A 21917-nucleotide genomic window follows, 5' to 3' on the forward strand; every position below is an offset into this window, starting at 1 on the left:
AAATTGTTATTAAATTTTAATTGTTTATTTTATAAACGTAGGGACTAATATCTAAATTTTGTTACAGACAATTTGTAGAACATGCTTTTGCAAATACATTGCATAAAACTGTTTGAATTTATCTTTAAAAACGGTTTAGATATATCGGTTTTAGTACAATCCTGCATTGGGTATATTTGTTCAAATTTGGGTCCCCAAATAATTTTTTTTTTTCAAAATATTTTTATTTGGTTTAGTTGCCACAGCTATGAGCTCTCTACATACAAAAAATATATATTTTACATCAAATATGAAAATAGTTTTAAAAATACCATCCTCTCCCCTTAAGCAGTTTTCGGCTTGTACCTGTTCCATCGGGCAACTCGGGGATGTACGTGTTCTCCATCTGCAGAGAGGACTCTTTCTCGTGGATGCCCAGCTCCATCTCGTTCAGGAACACTTCCTTGATCCGCATCACTTTCGCCCCCGATAACTGGATCCTGCTGAGGGCAGCCTCCACCTGCAAACAAACAAAACGATCTTAAAATTATGAGTAACATAACAAATGCAAACTACGATTCAACGAGATGGTAATGTCTTCAAATATTTAACGTAACTGGATTTTTTCCCCGACATTACAAACATATGAAAAATTCCTGCTTCAGACGAGGATAAAATGTAATCTGTGACGATGAAACTGTTAATGGAAGTATCTAAAAGGCGAAATACCGTTAAAATGACATTTGGAATGTTTTCGTGTAGGCCTATAAATAAATAACTGAATGAATTAATAAAGAAATAAATTAATAATAAATAAATAAATAAACAAACAAACAGAAAAGTAAAAATAAGTAATAAATAAGTAAACATTGATTCAGTATTGATAAAGTAATAACCTTTAAATCATATTCAAAATTTCTCGGTTGTAAATAAATCAATATTCTCTCGTCAATAAATCTATACTAATAATAAATCTGTAGGCGAAATTTTTCTGGTAATTTTCGATTTTCCAAAAATAATTGGTCTTAACATATATAATTAACCGTCCTGAAACCGAAAATCGCTTTTTTGAAAATTTTGTTTATGTGTCTGTCTGTCTGGATGTTTGTTACCTTTTCACGCGATAATGGCTGAACCGATTTATATGAAAATTGGAATATAAATTAAGTTCGTTGTAACTTAGAATTTAGGCTATATGGCATTCAAAATATTTTATTTAAAAGGGCGGTTATAAGGGGGCTTGAATGAAATAAATCGAAATATCTCCCTTATTATTAATTTTCATGAAAAATGTTACATAACAAAAGTTTCTTTAAAAATAATTTCCGATAAGTTTTATCCTATGCAAAATTTTGATAGGACTGATATTTAATGAGATAAATGAGTTTTAAAATTACAATAACAACGCCATCTAAGGCGGTGTAATGAAATAAAAAACAAATGACTTCGTCTATAAGGGGCCTTGGACAACAACAATCGAAAGCTATGAAACACAGCCTACAGAGAATGTTTCTGTGTTTGTATGAAGTAATATCGGAAGCTAAATTAACCGATTTGTATAATTAATTATTAGGCCTAATTCACCATTGGAAAGTTTCTCTAGATGGACATAATGCTATAATATTATTACAGTAACTTCTGAGTGAATCGAGGACAGGTAAGATTAAAATAGCTTCTTATGCACAGAAAACGTTATAGGCTATTCTGTACATTCGTTTCCTGCATTTCCTAAAATAATTTGTATGACCAACTGAATGACCTCTGGATCAAAATGATCGCATTTTAATTTTTTTAATACAATTTAAATTTAGTAACATAGGCCTAACAAACGATTTATCCTTCTATCAAACACGAATGTTCCCTAGATCAAATGTCCTATTTTAATTATGTAATTACCAGGGAAAGGATTTATATGTAAATACATATTTACTTATAAAGCTAATATAATTTATATTTTGCATTATCTTTATGTTTCACAATGTGTAGGGTTGAAAAATCCTACTTTTATTTTCCATATTTTTCCATATTTTAGAGTTTAGTACATATTTTCGTTAATTTCCATATATTTTCCATATTTCATATAAAACAGTCCATATTATATTAGGTTTAACAATAAAACAAAACAAAATTCCATTAACTTTTAAAAATACATTTCAACAATAGAGATTTAAACACATGTTCAGTAATCCCTTTAACATCAGAGTTATTTGAAAATTAGCAGTCCTATCAACAATGGGAAAGTAAGTTACAAAACTGTATTAATTTAATTTAAAATTTTTAACAGACTTCAGTTGTGCAGCTCAACAGTTAAATGCCAGTCAGAGTACACATAGGTTCAGTTTTGTAAATCATACTATAAAGACGGTAAATATGCCAAAAGTACGTCATTCAGTCAATTTAAAATCAAAACTAACAAGTTACATTTCAGAATTTAAAGAAGATGGTTTATCAACTGACAATAAAATATTATTTTGTAATTTGTGTCAGTGTGCAGTATCATCTACACAAAAGTTCCTGGTGCAACAACACATTACAACTAGTAAACATCAGGCCAACAAACAACTAAATTCCAAGCAGAGACAATTGTTTTTAACACAACCAACAACATCGAATGTAAGATCTGAGTTTAACATCGACCTGTGCCGTTCTCTCATCTCTGCTGATATTCCTCTCTACAAACTAAAGAATAAGGTCTTCAGGGAATTCCTTGAAAAATATACTCAACATACAATCCCGGATGAGTCAACACTTAGGAAGACGTATGCTCCATCCATCTACGATGAGACAATACAGAAGATAAGAGATGAAATTAAAGATAGTTCAATTTGGGTTTCCATTGATGAGACTCCCGACAAAGAAGGTAGACTTGTTGGTAATGTAGTTATCGGTTTGTTAAGTGAACAATATTCTGAACGAATTCTTTTACATTGTGATGTTCTAGAAAAGTGCAATAACAAAACTATAGTTAAACTGTTCAACGAAGCTATGGGTATCCTGTGGCCAAAGGGTATTATGTACGATAATGTGTTATTCTTTATTAGCGATGCTGCCCCTTATATGGTCAAAGCTGGACAAGCATTATCTGTTGTATATCCTAAATTGACTCATTTTACTTGTGTGGCGCATGCATTTCATCGTGTGGCAGAAGTGGTCAGAGACAATTTCCCTAAAGTAGATTTGTTGATTTCATCAGTGAAAAAAGTATTTCTCAAAGCTCCCAGTAGAGTTAACGTGTTGAAAGAAATGTACCCTGAAATTCCATTGCCACCAAAGCCAATTTTAACTAGATGGGGTACATGGCTAGAAGCAGTTGAATATTATGCCGAACATATAGACTCTATTAACAATGTTCTCCTTGCATTGGACTCTGAAGATGCAGTCTCAATTGATACTGCGAAAACAGTTACCTGTGACATAAGTGTGAAGAATGACTTAGCTCACATTCAGCATACATTTTCATGCATCATAAAAACGCTCAAAAGTCTCCAAAATAGGCACCTTTCACTATCTGAAAGTTTTGAAATTATAAATAGTACTGTGGAACAACTGAATCGTGGTAGAGGTAAAGTTGCAGATGCAGTAAGAGCTAAGGTGGACACTGTACTTTCAAAAAACCCTGGATATGAAGAACTACAAAAGGTTGTTGCTGTGATGAGTGGTGAATCAACAGTGAAGATTAACTTGGACTTATCCCCAGCAGACATTGTGAAATTGAATTATGTACCAGTTACTTCTTGTGACGTCGAACGCTCTTTTAGTCAGTATAAATCTATCCTCAGAGACAATAGAAGAAGATTCACTTTTCAGCACTTGAAAGAAATGTTTGTAACCTATTGTTATGGTAACAGACAATAAAAATTGTGTTTTGTTGAAACTACATTGGAAGATAAGGTACGTCCATTATATTTTTTGTTTAGTTTGATTAAAATGTACCAATATTTAACGTACATAGTCATTTTTTTATAATTTTAAGTCCATATTTAATTCCATATTTTGGTAAAAATCCATATTTAATTCCATATTTTGGTAAAAATAACTACATATATATTTACATATTTCATATATTTTTAGTCCATATAAATCCGTTCCCTGGTAATTACTTTATATTTATTTCTAACGGGTGCAGCGGAGCGCACGGGTACGGCTAGTAAATAAATAGGTAAATAAATAAATAAATAAATAAATATTCTCTCGTCAATTAAATAAATAAATATCCGCTCGTCAATAAATAAATAAATAAATAAATAAATAAATATTCTCTCGTAAATAAATAAATATTCTCCCGCCAATAAATAAATAAATAAATAAATAAATAAATAAACAAATAAATAAATATTCTCCCGTCAATAAATATGTAATAAATAAATAAATAAACATTGCTTCAATATTGATAAAGTAATGACCTTCTTTAAGCCATATTCCAAATTTCTCGGTTGTAAATAAATAAATAAATAAATAAATATTTTCTCGTAAATAAATAAATATTTTCTCGTCAATAAATAAGTAACAAATAAATAAATATTGCTTCAATATTGATAAAGTAATGACCTTCTTTAAATCATATTCCAAATTTCTTGTAAATAAATAAATAAAATAAATAAGTAAATAAAAATAAATAAACACTGTCTCAATGTTGATTGATCATCATTTAATCACAGTTAAAATGGTTCGGCTGTAAATAAGTAGGGTACCTAAGCGCATTAATTAAGATTAAATTAAATTATGTTTCATTATTAAGAGTTATTTTATTTGTAACCTTCTATAATGTTGCATCTTGCATCGGCTACCTGCCGCTAAGGAGTAATAATATGTTGCTGATCGCATCGGCGTGCTCCCGCTAAGGAGCAATGTGCGCGTAGTCGTTTTACAGAAATGGTAACGGACACTTCCCGAACAGACGCCCACTTAAACGTTTCACGTTAAAAAATAACCACTAGCAGATCTGCTACAACAGCGGTCATTATTTTGGAAACCGACTTCTAATTCTTGTTTGCTATTGGACTATACATTGTCTGAAATATTCATTTTGTCGGGTGCCGAACATCCGGGAAATTTGCGAAGTTTACGAACCAGACTATGGCAATACAGCACAACTTCCGCTCTGCCCCCTCCCCTTTTTACCAAATCGTCACTGTACGCTAAAGCAGAAGTTGACCTTGGCCCCCAATGTTCATCCTCACAAGGTCACGGTCTGACCTTCATATCTCAACAGCAAGAGCGGCACAAGTTCCAATCGACAGTGACGGTGCATATTACCAATATGCACGTGACCGAAGTCGAGCCGCTTGACCAAGTTTCTCAGATTTCGCGGGGTCTGTCAAGAATAGAAGCATTCTCTCGACTTGTGAATTCATTCATTTTCAAACACTGGTGTTCAAAATGGTTAGCTAATTGTTCCCTTTATCTACGAGTACTAGTGAGTCTCGCTCTAAACGGGGAAGGGAAATGTGAAGAAGTATTAAAACTAAACAGAAATCACGAGAAATTAGCAACAGAACTTTTCAAGAGGCAAATTCCCAAGGAGAATCACATGTATTAGACCAGGCCTGGGCATTATAACTGAAGAGAGTCATCGCCGACTATCCCTTAACTCTCCATTTCACTTTCCCTGGACCGATAGAAGATACAAACAGAAATCACGAGAAATTAGCAACAGAACTTTTCAAGAGGCAAATTCCCAAGGAGAATCACATGTATTAGACCAGGCCTGGGCATTATAACTGAAGAGAGTCATCGCCGACTATCCCTTAACTCTCCATTTCACTTTCCCTGGACCGATAGAAGATACAAACAGAAATCACGAGAAATTAGCAACAGAACTTTTCAAGAGGCAAATTCCCAAGGAGAATCACATGTATTAGACCAGGCCTGGGCATTATAACTGAAGAGAGTCATCGCCGACTATCCCTTAACTCTCCATTTCACTTTCCCTGGACCGATAGAAGATACAAACAGAAATCACGAGAAATTAGCAACAGAACTTTTCAAGAGGCAAATTCCCAAGGAGAATCACATGTATTAGACCAGGCCTGGGCATTATAACTGAAGAGAGTCATCGCCGACTATCCCTTAACTCTCCATTTCACTTTCCCTGGACCGATAGAAGATACAAACAGAAATCACGAGAAATTAGCAACAGAACTTTTCAAGAGGCAAATTCCCAAGGAGAATCACATGTATTAGACCAGGCCTGGGCATTATAACTGAAGAGAGTCATCGCCGACTATCCCTTAACTCTCCATTTCACTTTCCCTGGACCGATAGAAGATACAAACAGAAATCACGAGAAATTAGCAACAGAACTTTTCAAGAGGCAAATTCCCAAGGAGAATCACATGTATTAGACCAGGCCTGGGCATTATAACTGAAGAGAGTCATCGCCGACTATCCCTTAACTCTCCATTTCACTTTCCCTGGACCGATAGAGATACAAACAGAAATCACGAGAAATTAGCAACAGAACTTTTCAAGAGGCAAATTCCCAAGGAGAATCACATGTATTAGACCAGGCCTGGGCATTATAACTGAAGAGAGTCATCGCCGACTATCCCTTAACTCTCCATTTCACTTTCCCTGGACCGATAGAAAATACAAAGCAAGATACCAAACTATTGCTCTGTGACTGATTATACAGAGTGAATCCTATGTCAATTTCAATGGGTTATTCTTTGAGATATTTGAAACAAACATGTTTAATTAAATTCTACTCGTTTTTTGCTTTCTTTTTGAGAAAAAAAACTTTTATATGAAATATTTCATAGCATGTTTTGGTAAAATCATTTTATTTAATTCCCAATGTCATTATTTACTTTGCCCGATACGTACGCTAAAGCAGTTATCTGTTACTCTGTGATGCCTCTGTTGTACAGGGACATCATTTTATTTTTACTTCAATTTTTATTGTACCTGCATTTCTAAATGTATTTGACTTCCACCCCTTTCACTAATGTCCTTGCTAACGTCAGTCACACAAACTTACGGCCGCTATTGCTAGCAGTGAAGTAAACAGTACAGAGTACAGTGTGTTTCAGAAATATGTTGCGTTTTCTATAGAAGAAAGAGCTTATATTATTGAAGTTTATTTTCACACAGGTATGGTGTGTATCATAACTGAATTTATCTGTGTGGACTGAGCACAAGTGAAGATTAGAGTTACCGAAAGTACGGTACTCTATAATATGGTACGGTACTTAACAGCATTAATTAAACGAGAGTTTTGTTTTACTGTTTGTAGGTATAAAGGACGATGATGGAAACTGGAATATTACAATTTAACCGAATGTGAACAATAGTTTTTTTCACAACTTCCCTATTACGTTATTACGGAATATTTTCGTAGAAATGTCATTAATCTGGTAGATAAATTTAGAGCAACAGAGTGTACAGAAAGGAAGAAAAGTGTAAGATGGCCAATAAAGGTGACAGAAGATGCTGAAGAAGATGCTAAAGAAAGGATGCAGGGAAGTCCTAATAAGTCAGTCAAGAAGTCAGCTATAGAAATTGGGGTTTCTTACGGAAGTGCTCACAAAATTCTCAGAAATAAATTAGGTTATAAAATAAATTATTAATATAAAGATCATTTACCAATAAAGGAATATATAATAAACAGTAATATGCTGAATAAAGTAGACATTACATAATGAATATAACCGCCTGAAGAGTTGAGTTTGTGAAAAAAAAATGTTACTACTCTACTGTTTTTTGATAAAATACCGTAAAAGTAATGATCAAACTGAAAATCATAATACTGTATTTCCCTGTAACATAAATGGATACGTCGACCTGGTTGGCGAGTTGGTATAGCACTGGCCTTCTATGCCCAAGGTTGCGGGTTCGATCCCGGGCCAGGTCGATGGCATTTAAGTGTGCTTAAATGCGCCAGGCTCATGTCAGTAGATTTACTGGATTGTAAAAGAACTCCTGCGGGACAAAATTCCGGCACATCCGGCGACGCTGATATAACCTCTGCAGTTGCGAGCGTCGTTAAATAAAACATAATATCAATATAAATGGATACACTACTTTTCTCTCCTCCTATAGCTAGTAAAATGATTTGTTTACATATTGCACTAGCAATTCCAAACTCCTGTAATGGAAGGGGGTAACAGTGTTTCCGAGTATAGCCATGTTAATGTTAAAAATGTTGGTAAAAATAAAGTGATGTCCCTGTATATTGGTATGTATTGGGCGCAAAGTCATTGGCAATGGTATTCACGTTCAGTCGAAATGCAAACAATTATTTACACTACTATCAATCTTTAAAAAATGGCAATTTACAAATTAAAAATAGAAGTACAAGAAATGATTAAATTCCAGTCGATATTTTGTTTAGTAGACCAATATATACTGTCTGTATTATTTTAGCAGTTCATATCGTTTACACTCTACATTTACTAGTAGAACCATTTAATTAATCAAAGATACAAGTTTATTCAGCTGTTAAATGCAATAATTTATTGTTATAAATGAGTGCTTAAAAATTACTTTTTTCACGTAAGCCGCACATTTCAATTTGATGTTAGACCCGTTTTCCGGGAAGGTCTTTACCCATTAATGAAATTTCAAATAAGAAAATCAACCACCACGAAAAGGGAACGCCTGTGGTATAGAGAACAAGTACAACAGAAGTGCAGGAGAAGTAGTATCGCCACCAAGGCGCACTGCTCCGCTACCTCACTTACAGGTGAAATGTTCGTGGAAGAAATCTTAACCCTTACTTATGATAGTTGAAATTCCACCTGCATATAAATAGCATGTCCGACAGCCTGTGGAACACTCGTAACGCTCTGTTCGATGTATACTGAAAAAAGTACAGAGGCAGTGTTGATAGAAATTACACATCATGAATTCTACCGATGCAAAGCGATGTACTGTAATACAAAATTTAGCAATAGGATGAAGTTGTCACGACCATTTAACCGATGTACTTCTGTAAATACCTAGTTGCAGAAATGAATCCATGCCTCTCCTATTCGCTCACTTAAGTTGGGATACATGCTTGTTGACATCTTTGTATTCCCCTTGCTCTCCTTGTCATACTCTTTTCGTCCCTGTCTTCCCCTTATTCTCCTTGTATCCCCCGTTTTCCTGTGTATTCCCCTTGTTCTCCTTGTCTTCCTCTTGTTATTCCTGTCTCCCTTTGTTTTCCCTGCATTCCCCTTGTTCTGTTTGTTCCCCTTTCCCCCCTTTTTTCCCCCTTGTTCTCCTTTCCCCCCCCTTGTTATCCCTGTCTCCCGTTCTTTTCCTTGCATTCTCCTTGTTCTCCTTACATTCACCTTGTTCTTATTGTCTTCCTCTTGTTCTCCTTACCTTCCTCTCGTTACCCTTGCCATCCCCTTGTTAGGCCTATCCTTGCCTTCCCCCTTTCTGTCTTCACTTCCCTCTCTCCTTGTCTTTCCCTTGTTCTCCTTGCCTTCCCCTTGTTCTCCTTACCTTCTCCTTGTCCTTCTTGCCTCCCCTTTTTTAGGTCTATTCTTGTCTTTCCCTTGTTCTCCTTGTCTTCCTCTTTTCTGTCTTCTCTTCACTCTCCTTGCCTTCACCCTGTTCTCTTTGTATTTCCTATGTTTTTCTTCTATGTAAATATATGCAGCATAATACAGTGCGATCGAGAAGTCTCTCCGCAGTGCTTGTGTAGCCGAGGATACACTAGGCAGAGAATTCAAGTGGCAGCACTGGCCGCTAAGCATATGATGGTCTGAAGGTGTGAGGTTGTCAAACCGGAATGAACGGAGGAGTGCCAACTTTCTAAAGGGTTACTAGAACTAATGGAGCTGCGGAGGGACTTTTCGATCGCACTGTAGCACCTATGCATCTGCCGAAAAGTGATCGCACTCACACACATTTATACTTAAATATAGAATGCAGTATAGTATGCTAAAACTAACAACCAAACATTTTCATGGGTGCAGATAAAAAGTAATGTTTTTTCTTTCACCGTGTTAATAATGTCAAAACAAGTGCTCATACACATTTTGGCCACTCGAGAGCAATTACGAGGGCCGTAAAAATAAGTTTTCCTGGAGATGTTCACAGAAAGAAAACACAACTTCATGAAGAGATTTATTGGAACAGATACAGCAACTGTTGAGCTATTTTTCAACATATTCCCCACTAGAACTGAGACATTTGTTATACCATGGGATCAACTTTTATATCCCTGTGTCTTAGAAGTCTTCCACCTGGGATCGGAACCAATGTGTGACAGCCGTCTACACCTCTCTGTCTATCCCACGGTATGACAAATGTCTCAGTTTCAGTGGGGAATATGTTGAAAAATATCTCAGATGTTGTTGTATCTGTTCCAGTAAATTTTTCCAATGAAATTGTTTTTTTCTGTAAACGGTCCCAGGAAAACTTCTTTTTTCATGGCCCTCGTAATTGTGCTCGAGTGTCCAAAATATGTATAAGCACTTGTTTTGACATTATTAACATGGTGTAAAAAAATAACTTTTTAAATCTGCTCATGAGAATGTTTGCTTGTAAGTAGCTGTCAATTTTATTATTTTTTATAACACCTGAGCTTTATAATATTGGTTTACGCTAAAATTGTACAAATGTCTATGGAGTATGTCTTATTAGGTGTTTAGACGCCAGTCAATAAAGTGTTTAAATGTATTTTGAGATTCGTGGTATTAATACAAATGTTTGGAAACATTTGAAGTAAAAACTAAACCTGCCATAACGGGATAAAGATTCAGTAAATACATCGTATTCAAAAACAAATGACTTTTTAAAAAATAATTTATATTGAAATCGAAAGTTATTGAGAGATGAAGTATTTCGTTTCATTTAACGAACTTTTAAGTCTTTTTAAACTTACATTAGGCCTACAATAATTCAATATGAACACGTCAAGTAATTTTGCTTAAACCTCTGTATATCTCTTGATAGATACGTTGTAGTTCATCTCTAGCAAGTACCTTCTTTCTCAATTATGTAACAAAATCTGATTGACCCATTGCAATACTAGGGACGGTCAGAGTTCCTCCTACATCACTGCATATTACGTACCACGATGCAATTGCAATAATAGTAATTGTTCCCGGCATGCGATGTACATTCCTTCAGGACTGTCCAAACTGGCGAGCCCAATGATCGTCACTTAAATGTAACATTTTATACAGTAGTTACAGTGTCAGATGTTTAAAATACCATTAGATATTGGTGAGATCTGTGAATTTGTTCACTCCAGTCAATGATGTGTCTAGTGCAGTGTTGCCAACTTGATTATTTTCCGACTAAATCTGATTTTTTTAATGAGAGTTTAGTTGGGAAATTGCTAATGAGAAATCTAAAGTCTCGTTCAAATCTAGTTCTTCTCGTCAAATGCAACGTCTATGCTATCATCCTATAAAAAAAAAAAAAGAATATTCCAAGTCCGACTCTAAGTCTGTTTTTTTCTAATCAAATATTTATTTCAATACTCTTATATTGCAAGCCTGTGTAATTTTCTTACTCTCCTGAACAATTTACTTCAATGGCTTGGGACGTTCGTCGATAATTCAGGTCTTCAATTTAGAACGTTGCTGCAATAAGAGTTTCAGCCCCATGGACCCTTTTCCGGAAAATATATAGATAGATTCTCCATAGTTTCTCTGATAGACTAACCGAGTGTCGTGGAGAAATTCTGAACAGTAATGCTAGCAAAACGGTTTATTTTAATGAATGTTAAGGGCCCTTTATCTACAGAACATAGGCCTATTCATTGTTGAGTATCATTAGTAAGCAATGCAAAATGTTACATAGATGTACAATAAATTAATTCAGAAAGTAAAGGGGTAAAAGTAAAATATTTTAATAAAAATACTTGAAAAAAGACAGAAAACCCCAGACGACAGAATGGACAAGCAGAAAAAATTGCTCTTAAATGCTGAATCTTTAATCAGAACTTCGAGTTCCAGAAAAGAAAAGCAAGTTAAGGATGTTAGACACATATTTCCGTAGGTAGAAGTGGAAAGCAAACAAAAATTGTTCTACCTCGTTTGAAAAACATTTTTTTATACTCAACATGTTCGTGATGTGCTACGTCGTTTCATGATTTGTTATTTTGTTTCTAAAATAATTTTAACCTTTCCTGATTTACTATTTTGTTTGACAAATACCTCAAGTTCAAAAAAAAAAAAAAAAAAAAAAAAAAACGTTCATGATTATATTAATACTATTATTGTATTTTATTCCAAACAAATAAATAACAGTTTTATAAAGATTACACACTGCTTAATTTTATTTTTAATTTAAAACATTTTCTCCGGAAACGGGGTTCATATTACTGTAGACTATGTATACTGTATGTACTCGTATTTAACTCATTGTTTCGATGTCAGAACATAGGTGCCCCTAGAGGCGGTTTCAGTACCTACAAGGAATTTAGTTACACTCATTGGCGACAAGGGCAGAGAAACAAATGGTAAACTCATCGCCTCAAAGCCACCTAATATGCAACTGTGGTATTAGGATGAAGTGGAAAAATTCAGCTCTAATTCAGGCTTGAAGGTCTTTAGCGTGCCGGAAAACTCCGATACGGGACGAATGGCTTAAAATTCCTCTCAAAGGCCTAGCGCTCCGGATTTCTGCGTCCTGAAAAACCCATCGACCAAGACCTGATTTGAAGTCGCAATCCTTCGGTCTAGAGGTATAACAATAGATTAAAAATCTTTGAGCGTTTCTGTTCAACTCGTATTCTATAAATAACACACTAGTCTACTTCTCAAGCAGTTTTTTTTGTTCATTGGTTAGTACATTTAGTGCACTGCTATGAGAAATTTAACTAAAAAAAAAAAAAACAGCCATTCCAGTTGTCATGGACGTTACATTTTTACTATTTTCAAACTCTATATATTCAAAATGAAATGACTTTTGTCAACTTTTATTATTAGAGTCAATTTAGAAGATCAATATAATTTTACAGAAAAAAAGTTGTTGGATAAAATTGATTATAAGTGCAGAAAATAAAGAAAAGATTCCGTCAAGCGTCCATGTGGAAGCTATGCACATTTCATGGTATCCAATTAATTTCCATAAACATAATCGGTAGGCTAAATATTTTATAGCTGTTTTTTTTTTCATGTCATGGATGTTACACACATTTTGTCACGGATGTTACAGATGAGTTAATGCCCTTCATTTTTCGCGTTTCAAAACAACTGTGACATTTCTAAGTCAAAATAAATATTCACTTGAACTGTAAGATTGCCAATTGTTATTAATGCAAACACTGAAAATAAATTACAGAAATAATATTGTACAGAGTAAAAAATTTCTTGATCCTAGAGCTCTGGAATTAACAGTGCAGGCTCTCAAAATATTTCTTCAACAATAGCATCTTGAAAAACATACATTTACAGCTGATCTTTCTATGAGTAAGTGCTGCAAACGTCAGGAAAACAAAATAAGACCACTTAGATTTAGTGTCCATAAAACTATTTTCCTTTTGAAAATAAAACATTAAAATATTTAAATGTAGAGCCTTATCTACGCCTTACACTAATATAAATATTTCTAAAAAAGACTTTTCCATTGGAATTCCTAGTTTGCCCGAAATGGCTGAAAAGCATTTTGGAGTAAGGGCTCTTGTTGCAGCTACGTCCCCAATTCCGTTATAACCACATCTTGCAGGATGAATAGACTCTGTTGTATCAAAAGCAACTAATTAAAGTGCTTCTAAGTGTGAGTTCTTACGCCACGGCCCGAGGGTTTGAACCACAAGTTGTACAATCCTGATTTACGAGAGGACAGCTCGGCACAGATTAGCGGACCCAGGAGGCCTTGCATAACAGAGCGCTTGTTGCTACAATCAGGTCGATCCTAATCGTCTGCGATCGCCATGATAAACGGAGACAGAACAACGCTCTCATTTTCTGTAGCTTTCAATATTCGCAGATTTCTGCTATTGAAACACAGTTACTCCCAATAAATATTGCAATTTCTTTAGTAGGCGTTGTATAATGCATACTGTAAATAATACTAAGGCAGGAAAGTTCGGATTTACACCACACTGCTGCAAGAACCACTGACAGAACCTAACTCGTGCAGGGTAATCTGCTGGTGACAGGGCCTATACACGTTACAAATGATAAGGATACAATTGATACTCTTTCAACAGTCTCCAGACAGTCGTATGAGGAACATTGACTTGCAACGCTACCCTTCGTGTGCTGATAGGAGGAGTCATGTTCACAGCCTCCAGAATCTCCTCCTGTACTTCTGGAGTTGTAGATCTTGGTCGTCCCCTTCCCAAACCAGGAGAGTTAAATTTTCCATACTCGCACAGACGGTAATGGAGACGTACAAATATCTTCCGATCTGGACATTGTCGCTGTGGGTACCTCTCCTGGTACAAACGACGAGCCAGCGCAGCATTGCCGTCCGCCTTACCGTACATGAAGTGTACCTCTGACAACTCTTGATTTGAATACATGTCGCACAGTCTAACGCCTACACAACACTGAATGTAACCTTCGCCTCGGAATGAACTGTCAGAGTGCCCTCTTAATGTCTCCTTTGACGGCAACGACCTGCGGAAAGAACAACGTTCCGGTGAATTTCAATGTTGTGAAGGCCATAACTCGGAAATAAAGCATTTCCGGACACATGTTGTAATGAACTATTTTGATTGTCTACATGTGGGAAATACATACCTGAAATTATGCCCCGTATTTTTGAAACACCCTGTATGATTGTCCAGTCTTTTGCCGTGAAAAATACGATCTTGAGTTGTTACTAAACACTTTGAATTATACATTTACCAAACCGTTAACCAATATCCTTACCAACTCCAAATCATATAAGTATTTCATGTCCTTCTTGAATAGAATATTCGTGAAACTGTAACATGTTAAATTATTCCGGGAAAAAAATCGTATTAGTTCTAATCCGCTATAAAGAAACTGTAAGTCTTCAATTTCGCATACTATAATATTGGTTTTAATTTTTATTTTAATTAGGCATATGATTTCTAATTTTGAGCCATTTCATGTAATAGGCCTACCTCCTTATTGCCAACTGTTGTTACTAAATAATGTATTTAATTCGTAAATTTTAAGTAATCTCTTAGTATAGCTATTTATTGCTTCTAAAATAATATGTTTAATAGCTATATATATGTATATAATATATATATATATATATATATATATATATATATATATATATTTCTTCCTATAACCATTACAGGTTGCCATTGACAAAGAGTACCGTGATACAATAAATATAGAGAAATGTCTTGAGGCTTTATGAAACATATTTTTGTTGTTACAGTGAATAATAACAAATTGAAATAGATTGAAACACAATAGTAATATGCGTTACAAGAGCGGTATGTTGACGTTTTCATGTTCGAGGAAAAGATTGAAAAAGCGAAACGTAGTTGACCTCTTTCAATTTCCGAGAACATGAAAACAAACATACTGCTCGTGTATCGTACATTATTTTGTGCGAAGATCGTTTATTACATACCTGAAAGACGAATTTCTAACTAGTTGCAATGAAATCTCCATCTTGGTTTCTGTTCAATGACGGCAACTTTGGAAAACAAATATATCTATCTTCAACATTGTTGCTATAAAATGTTTTCTGTGTTTACTATATTCCAGCAGGCCGTGATATACGTCTGTCTTTTTTTTCCCCCCCAGTCTTTAAATGCGAACTTAACACAAACGGTAAGGTTATGTAATGATTTATTTTTCATTTTAATATTTTAACAATATTTATATAACATATTGCAGTAATAACATCGGCATCTAGAATCTTGTTGATTTTTTCACGGCTTCCTTAATGTTACTTGCATTACAAATGCAGTAACTTTTGTGGTGTTGTAGAGTTTACTTAATTTTTGCAAATATTTAAAAACAATAATTAACAGTGGAATTTAGGTGAAATTGCAGTGGTAAGTTTCCAATTTATAATTATTACTATGTTAAACGTCTCTAAAAATAATATGTTAAAAGCCTAAAGCAGTAAAATGAATATGGCGCTTAAGCGGTAAGAAGAGGGAAATTGTTATGTGTGTTACGTTGGGAATACTGAATGTGGTATTTCACACTTACCGCATATTGGTTTTGTGCGGAAAGCAAGCAAATACGCAAGATCTCGCACAAAATAATATACGAAGTAACGTCAAAAAGATGTGAATTAAAAACATGGTGCATGTATATAATGCCTGAAAATAGCTATTGATCCTTTGCGTGTTTGCTTTTAAAATAATGTGTTTAATCTGTAACTACAGTCAGTGTATTGTTATTAGTATCTCTTTAATGTGTAATTTTAAGTCAATTTTTCTACTATTCCTTTACTGTTCACATTTGTTTTTAAATCTTTTGTATTGCCCCTACCATTATATATTGCCCTTCAAGAATTTCGTTAGTTATAAGTCATTATTTGTGCTATTATTTCAATTACTGTACTTGTTCCTGAATCACGTATTTAACTTGTAACCGTAAATCATTGCTTGTAATATCCTTTTATTACTCTTAACTGTTTCATTGTTCATGGATTAAGTATAAATTTGAAAGTGAAAGTCAGACTTTGTTATATTAATGTATTAATGATTATCTTTTTAGATTGTGTATTTACTCCGAAACGGTTGGAAATTCTTGTGTATCTTTTAATTGATTATTCCTCAAACATCTCATTAATCTTTAACAGGATCCATTCTTTCATTAAGGTGCATTCTTCTACACAATTCATGTGTCTGTGTCTGTGTCGCCTGTCTCGGTCGCTTGTCTCTGTCTCGCACTCTCAAATGTACTTCATATAATTCTATAGGAAGCAGACAGAAGGCGACTAGTCTCGGTCTCTCGTCTGTGTCGCCTGTCTCGGTCGCTTGTCTCTGTCTCGCGCTCTCAAATGTACTTCATATAATTCTATAGGAAGCAGACAGAAGGCGACTAGTCTCGGTCTCTCGTCTGTGTCGCCTGTCTCGGTCGCTTGTCTCTGTCTCGCACTCTCAAATGTACTTCATATAATTCTATAGGAAGCAGACAGAAGGCGACTAGTCTCGGTCTCTCGTCTGTGTCGCCTGTCTCGGTCGCTTGTCTCTGTCTCGCGCTCTCAAATGTACTTCATATAATTCTATAGGAAGCAGACAGAAGGCGACTAGTCTCGGTCTCTCGTCTGTGTCGCCAGTCTCGGTCGCTTGTCTCTGTCTCGCGCTCTCAAATGTACTTCATATAATTCTATAGGAAGCAGACAGAAGGCGACTAGTCTCGGTCTCTCGTCTGTGTCGCCTGTCTCGGTCGCTTGTCTCTGTCTCGCGCTCTCAAATGTACTTCATACAATTCTATAGGAAGCAGACACAAGGCGACTAGTCTCGATCTCTCGTCTGTGTCGCCTGTCTCGGTCGCTTGTCTCTGTCTCGCGCTCTCAAATGTACTTCATATAATTCTATAGGAAGCAGACAGAAGGCGACTAGTCTCGGTCTCTCGTCTGTGTCGCCTGTCTCGGTCGCTTGTCTCTGTCTCGCACTCTTAAATGTACTTCATATAATTCTATAGGAAGCAGACAGAAGGCGACTAGTCTCGGTCTCTCGTCTGTGTCGCCTGTCTCGGTCGCTTGTCTCTGTCTCGCGCTCTCAAATGTACTTCATATAATTCTATAGGAAGCAGACAGAAGGCGACTAGTCTCGGTCTCTCGTCTGTGTCGCCTGTCTCGGTCGCTTGTCTCTGTCTCGCACTCTCAAATGTACTTCATATAATTCTATAGGAAGCAGACAGAAGGCGACTAGTCTCGGTCTCTCGTCTGTGTCGCCTGTCTCGGTCGCTTGTCTCTGTCTCGCACTCTCAAATGTACTTCATATAATTCTATAGGAAGCAGACAGAAGGAGACTAGTCTCGGTCTCTCGTCTGTGTCGCCTGTCTCGGTCGCTTGTCTCTGTCTCGCACTCTCAAATGTACTTCATATAATTCTATAGGAAGCAGACAGAAGGCGACTAGTCTCGGTCTCTCGTCTGTGTCGCCTGTCTCGGTCGCTTGTCTCTGTCTCGTGCTCTCAAATGTACTTCATATAATTCTATAGGAAGCAGACAGAAGGCGACTAGTCTCGGTCTCTCGTCTGTGTCGCCTGTCTCAGTCGCTTGTCTCTGTCTCGCGCTCTCAAATGTACTTCATATAATTCTATAGGAAGCAGACAGAAGGCGACTAGTCTCGGTCTCTCGTCTGTGTCGACTGTCTCGGTCGCTTGTCTCTGTCTCGCACTCTCAAATGTACTTCATATAATTCTATAGGAAGCAGACAGAAGGCGACTAGTCTCGGTCTCTCGTCTGTGTTGCCTGTCTCGGTCGCTTGTCTCTGTCTCGCGCTCAAATGTACTTCATATAATTCTATAGGAAGCAGACAGAAGGCGACTAGTCTCGGTCTCTCGTCTGTGTCGCCTGTCTCGGTCGCTTGTCTCTGTCTCGCACTCTCAAATGTACTTCATATAATTCTATAGGAAGCAGACAGAAGGCGACTAGTCTCGGTCTCTCGTCTGTGTCGCCTGTCTCGGTCGCTTGTCTCTGTCTCGCACTCTCAAATGTACTTCATATAATTCTATAGGAAGCAGACAGAAGGCGACTAGTCTCGGTCTCTCGTCTGTGTCGCCTGTCTCGGTCGCTTGTCTCTGTCTCGCGCTCTCAAATGTACTTCATATAATTCTATAGGAAGCAGACAGAAGGCGACTAGTCTCGGTCTCTCGTCTGTGTCGCCTGTCTCGGTCGCTTGTCTCTGTCTCGCACTCTCAAATGTACTTCATATAATTCTATAGGAAGCAGACAGAAGGCGACTAGTCTCGGTCTCTCGTCTGTGTCGCCTGTCTCGGTCGCTTGTCTCTGTCTCGCACTCTCAAATGTACTTCATATAATTCTATAGGAAGCAGACAGAAGGCGACTAGTCTCGGTCTCTCGTCTGTGTCGCGTGCACCCAAATGGTACCTTTAGTTGCCTTTTATACCACTGAATTCAGAATGATTGATTATATAATAAGCTTGGAAATTTTTATTCCACTCTGAGCACTAAAAGCCTAGAAATACTGAACTAAACTTTTGAATTGAAATTTTTTAATCGCACAGACTACTTCCCTTAAAGATATGGCCCAGTTATCTGTAATAATTCAAAACACGTTTCCCCACTAATGCTCCAATATGAATTCAAAGTGCAAAATCCTAATTTCGCAATGCTACAAGTCACCACTTATTTTATCTTCCCACTCTATCCGTGATTAGATACTATAGTCGTTAGATATTTATGAATGAACTCACTTATTTCGCAAACTAAACGAGTTTGCAAAATTAAATCATGCAACAGTTCTAGTGACACAGTCAATGATTTACTGTCTTCTTTTTAAAGACTGACAGTACAACGAATTTCTGACACGTCTCAACTTAATTTTTTCATTACACATTCAGTGCACGAACCCTCTATCTAGGACAGTTGATTAATGCTCTAGTGTTACAAGAAGTCGTTTTTGCTATAGAAGTTCTGCTGAGCACTGTAATGGGATAGAGAGTACAGCAAATGTATACACGCTGAAAGATACGATCTCCACACAGGGTCGGGAATCTGATTTTTATCTTCGCCTAAGTTCCAGACTTTCATTATCAACTACAGTACATAGAGACTTCATTGATTATATCAATCTGAGAATGACGACAAATTATTGCTGCAGTATATATTAAATCTTAGACTTACATTTCCCTAATAGGTCTAATATCTATGTAGATTTTCAATAAAAGACTATGAAAGGGTATTTCAGAAATTACATCTTACGACGTCTATTTTCCTTCTAACAATATATGATCTTATTTAAAAAACCAACACTTTAGAAATGAAATTTTGGACGATAAAAAGGAACACTTTATAAATCAAATTTTGGATTTGTATTTCGCCTATCAACATATTTATTTATTTATTTATTTATTTATTTATTTATTTAATCTGGCGGAGTTAAGGTCATCAGGCCTTCTCTACCACACCACCAGAATACAAAGAGACATATACAAGAAACAAATGAAGAGAGAAGAAGCAAATAAGAAATAGAAGTAAAATTACAGATACAAATACAAAAAGCACAAACACAAAAATAATGAGATACTTGTATAGTTGTCTCATAAGTGGTGCCTTGTTAGTATCACTTGTGAGGTTCAGATCTGTCTTCGGACAGTTGACTAAACAACAACATGGTTTTTAATAGTAGGCCTACATTATGCAACGAGCCTATAATGGTAGTAATTAAGACGCGAGTATGTTTGTTTATGAAACGAGCACAAGCGAGTTTCATAATTTTCATACGAGCGTCTTAATTACCATTATAGGCAAGTTTCATACAACTTTTTATGCTCGACCATATTTCTAACTTGAAATTATTCACAAGTATTCATGTTATGGTTACGTAAGTAAGGAGTGGAACTGACCTAAATTGTGAGATGTGCGCAGACGCGAAAGTATTGATTTTTTCTGGGGAACGAATGTCATTGACCTTGATATAATCTAGAGAATAACATGAACATTAGTCTTGATATAACCTGAAAATTGATTTAGAATTGAAAAACGAGATGACAAATTGAATTTATTTGAATATTATTTACAATTAACGCTAATTATTATAGTAACAGAACATAACCTTCTGCGACATTATTGGATTTCCAGCCTCCGTGACTTTTCGCTAGTTGTCTTTCGATTGCATATCCGATAATAATCGATACTTGCGCTTTTACAATGGTACAATGGTGATTTCTCATTGGCTGAACAACTGAACTATAATGAATAGGTGTACTTTAATGAGGTGCTACTACCAGGTGTATAATTACTACATTTCGGCATGGTCGAGCATAAAAGATATATCCTTATCCGCGGGAAGAAGCAGCTGTTGTTCAAGTTGATGATATTATTGAAAAATAAAGGGTATTCGTTACGCTTTTAATTAATTTTTAATTATCTTATAAATAGCTCGAAATTTAAGTATTTTTTTTCGTAAGCATGGGAAGGAAAAGAGTTTTATCTGTCTGATTCGAAACTCCCAATTTGGGACACCCCTAGAATTTTTTACAGCACATACGTGTTCCACAGCACTACACAGAATAGTTCCAAGAAAGAATTAAACTGAACTACACCATTACACTTAGTACAACAGATTCTTCCACCATTATGTCATTCTTCCATTAAACTTAAGAGTTTCTCAAAACTGTCGTATGGTTGTGATTATTAGATTAATAAACATTGTTAAATATGAACATGACCTCGCGCAGTCCTTTCATTATATAATAACTGTGTACATACAAAATAAAAGTAAATTTATAGTAGCCTACTAGAAGTGAAGGTCGGTAAGATGAATAGAATTCTTTGAAATCGTTTTCACTGTGAGGATCATTTGTGACAAGTCTCAGAAAGTCGTGTTTATCAATATACATTAGTTTGTATTTATAAATATTATGCTTTCATGAAATAAAATCGGTGTGAAGATGAAGATATATTTACTCATTATACAGGGTCATTCAAAACGAATATATCAATTTTAAAGTGAAATAAAAAGATACGATTGTGTAGTTTTCACTAGACGACTACAAAATTCAGCAAATTTCGCGTGTCATATGTCATTTATTTTCCAAAGCTGTAAGCACCTAGGTAACTCACGCGAACGAAATGACGACTTTTCAACAAAAAAATAATATATTCGAGAGTTTAACATTCCTCAGACAATAGTGAGACGCATTTTTCAAAAGCAGCTGAACATTAGAGGGTAGAAGCTGTTGTAAACGTTACAAGCTCTATAACCCGTTGACTACAGTAAATTCCAGATGTGAACAGAAATACCGTCAACAATGCTGTTGTGATCTTCACGATAACGGAGCGCCCTGATTGGCTAGTTCAGGTCTGCAGAACCCGTAAGTAGGGGAAATATGACGTCAGCCTCACTCCACTTCTATTGGGGATGATCGACTTCCGCGTAGAGTTGTTTACATTCTCTGCCCGT

The 21917-nt window shown here is 35.9% G+C and overlaps 1 protein-coding gene across 3 annotated transcripts in view; it reads right to left on the reverse strand.

The window, feature by feature from the left end:
- Window positions 1-21917, reverse strand: part of LOC138698498 (hexokinase-1-like) — a 224401-nt gene that overhangs the window by 37935 nt on the left and 164549 nt on the right. For all 3 annotated transcript variants that reach the window (XM_069824465.1, XM_069824467.1, XM_069824466.1), the window contains exon 3: window positions 346-499. In XM_069824465.1, coding sequence (XP_069680566.1) covers window positions 346-499 — 154 coding nt within the window. The remainder of the gene's footprint in view (window positions 1-345; window positions 500-21917) is intronic.

This window comes from Periplaneta americana, chromosome 4, assembly GCF_040183065.1.
Source record: "Periplaneta americana isolate PAMFEO1 chromosome 4, P.americana_PAMFEO1_priV1, whole genome shotgun sequence".
Lineage (NCBI taxonomy): Eukaryota > Metazoa > Arthropoda > Insecta > Blattodea > Blattidae > Periplaneta > Periplaneta americana.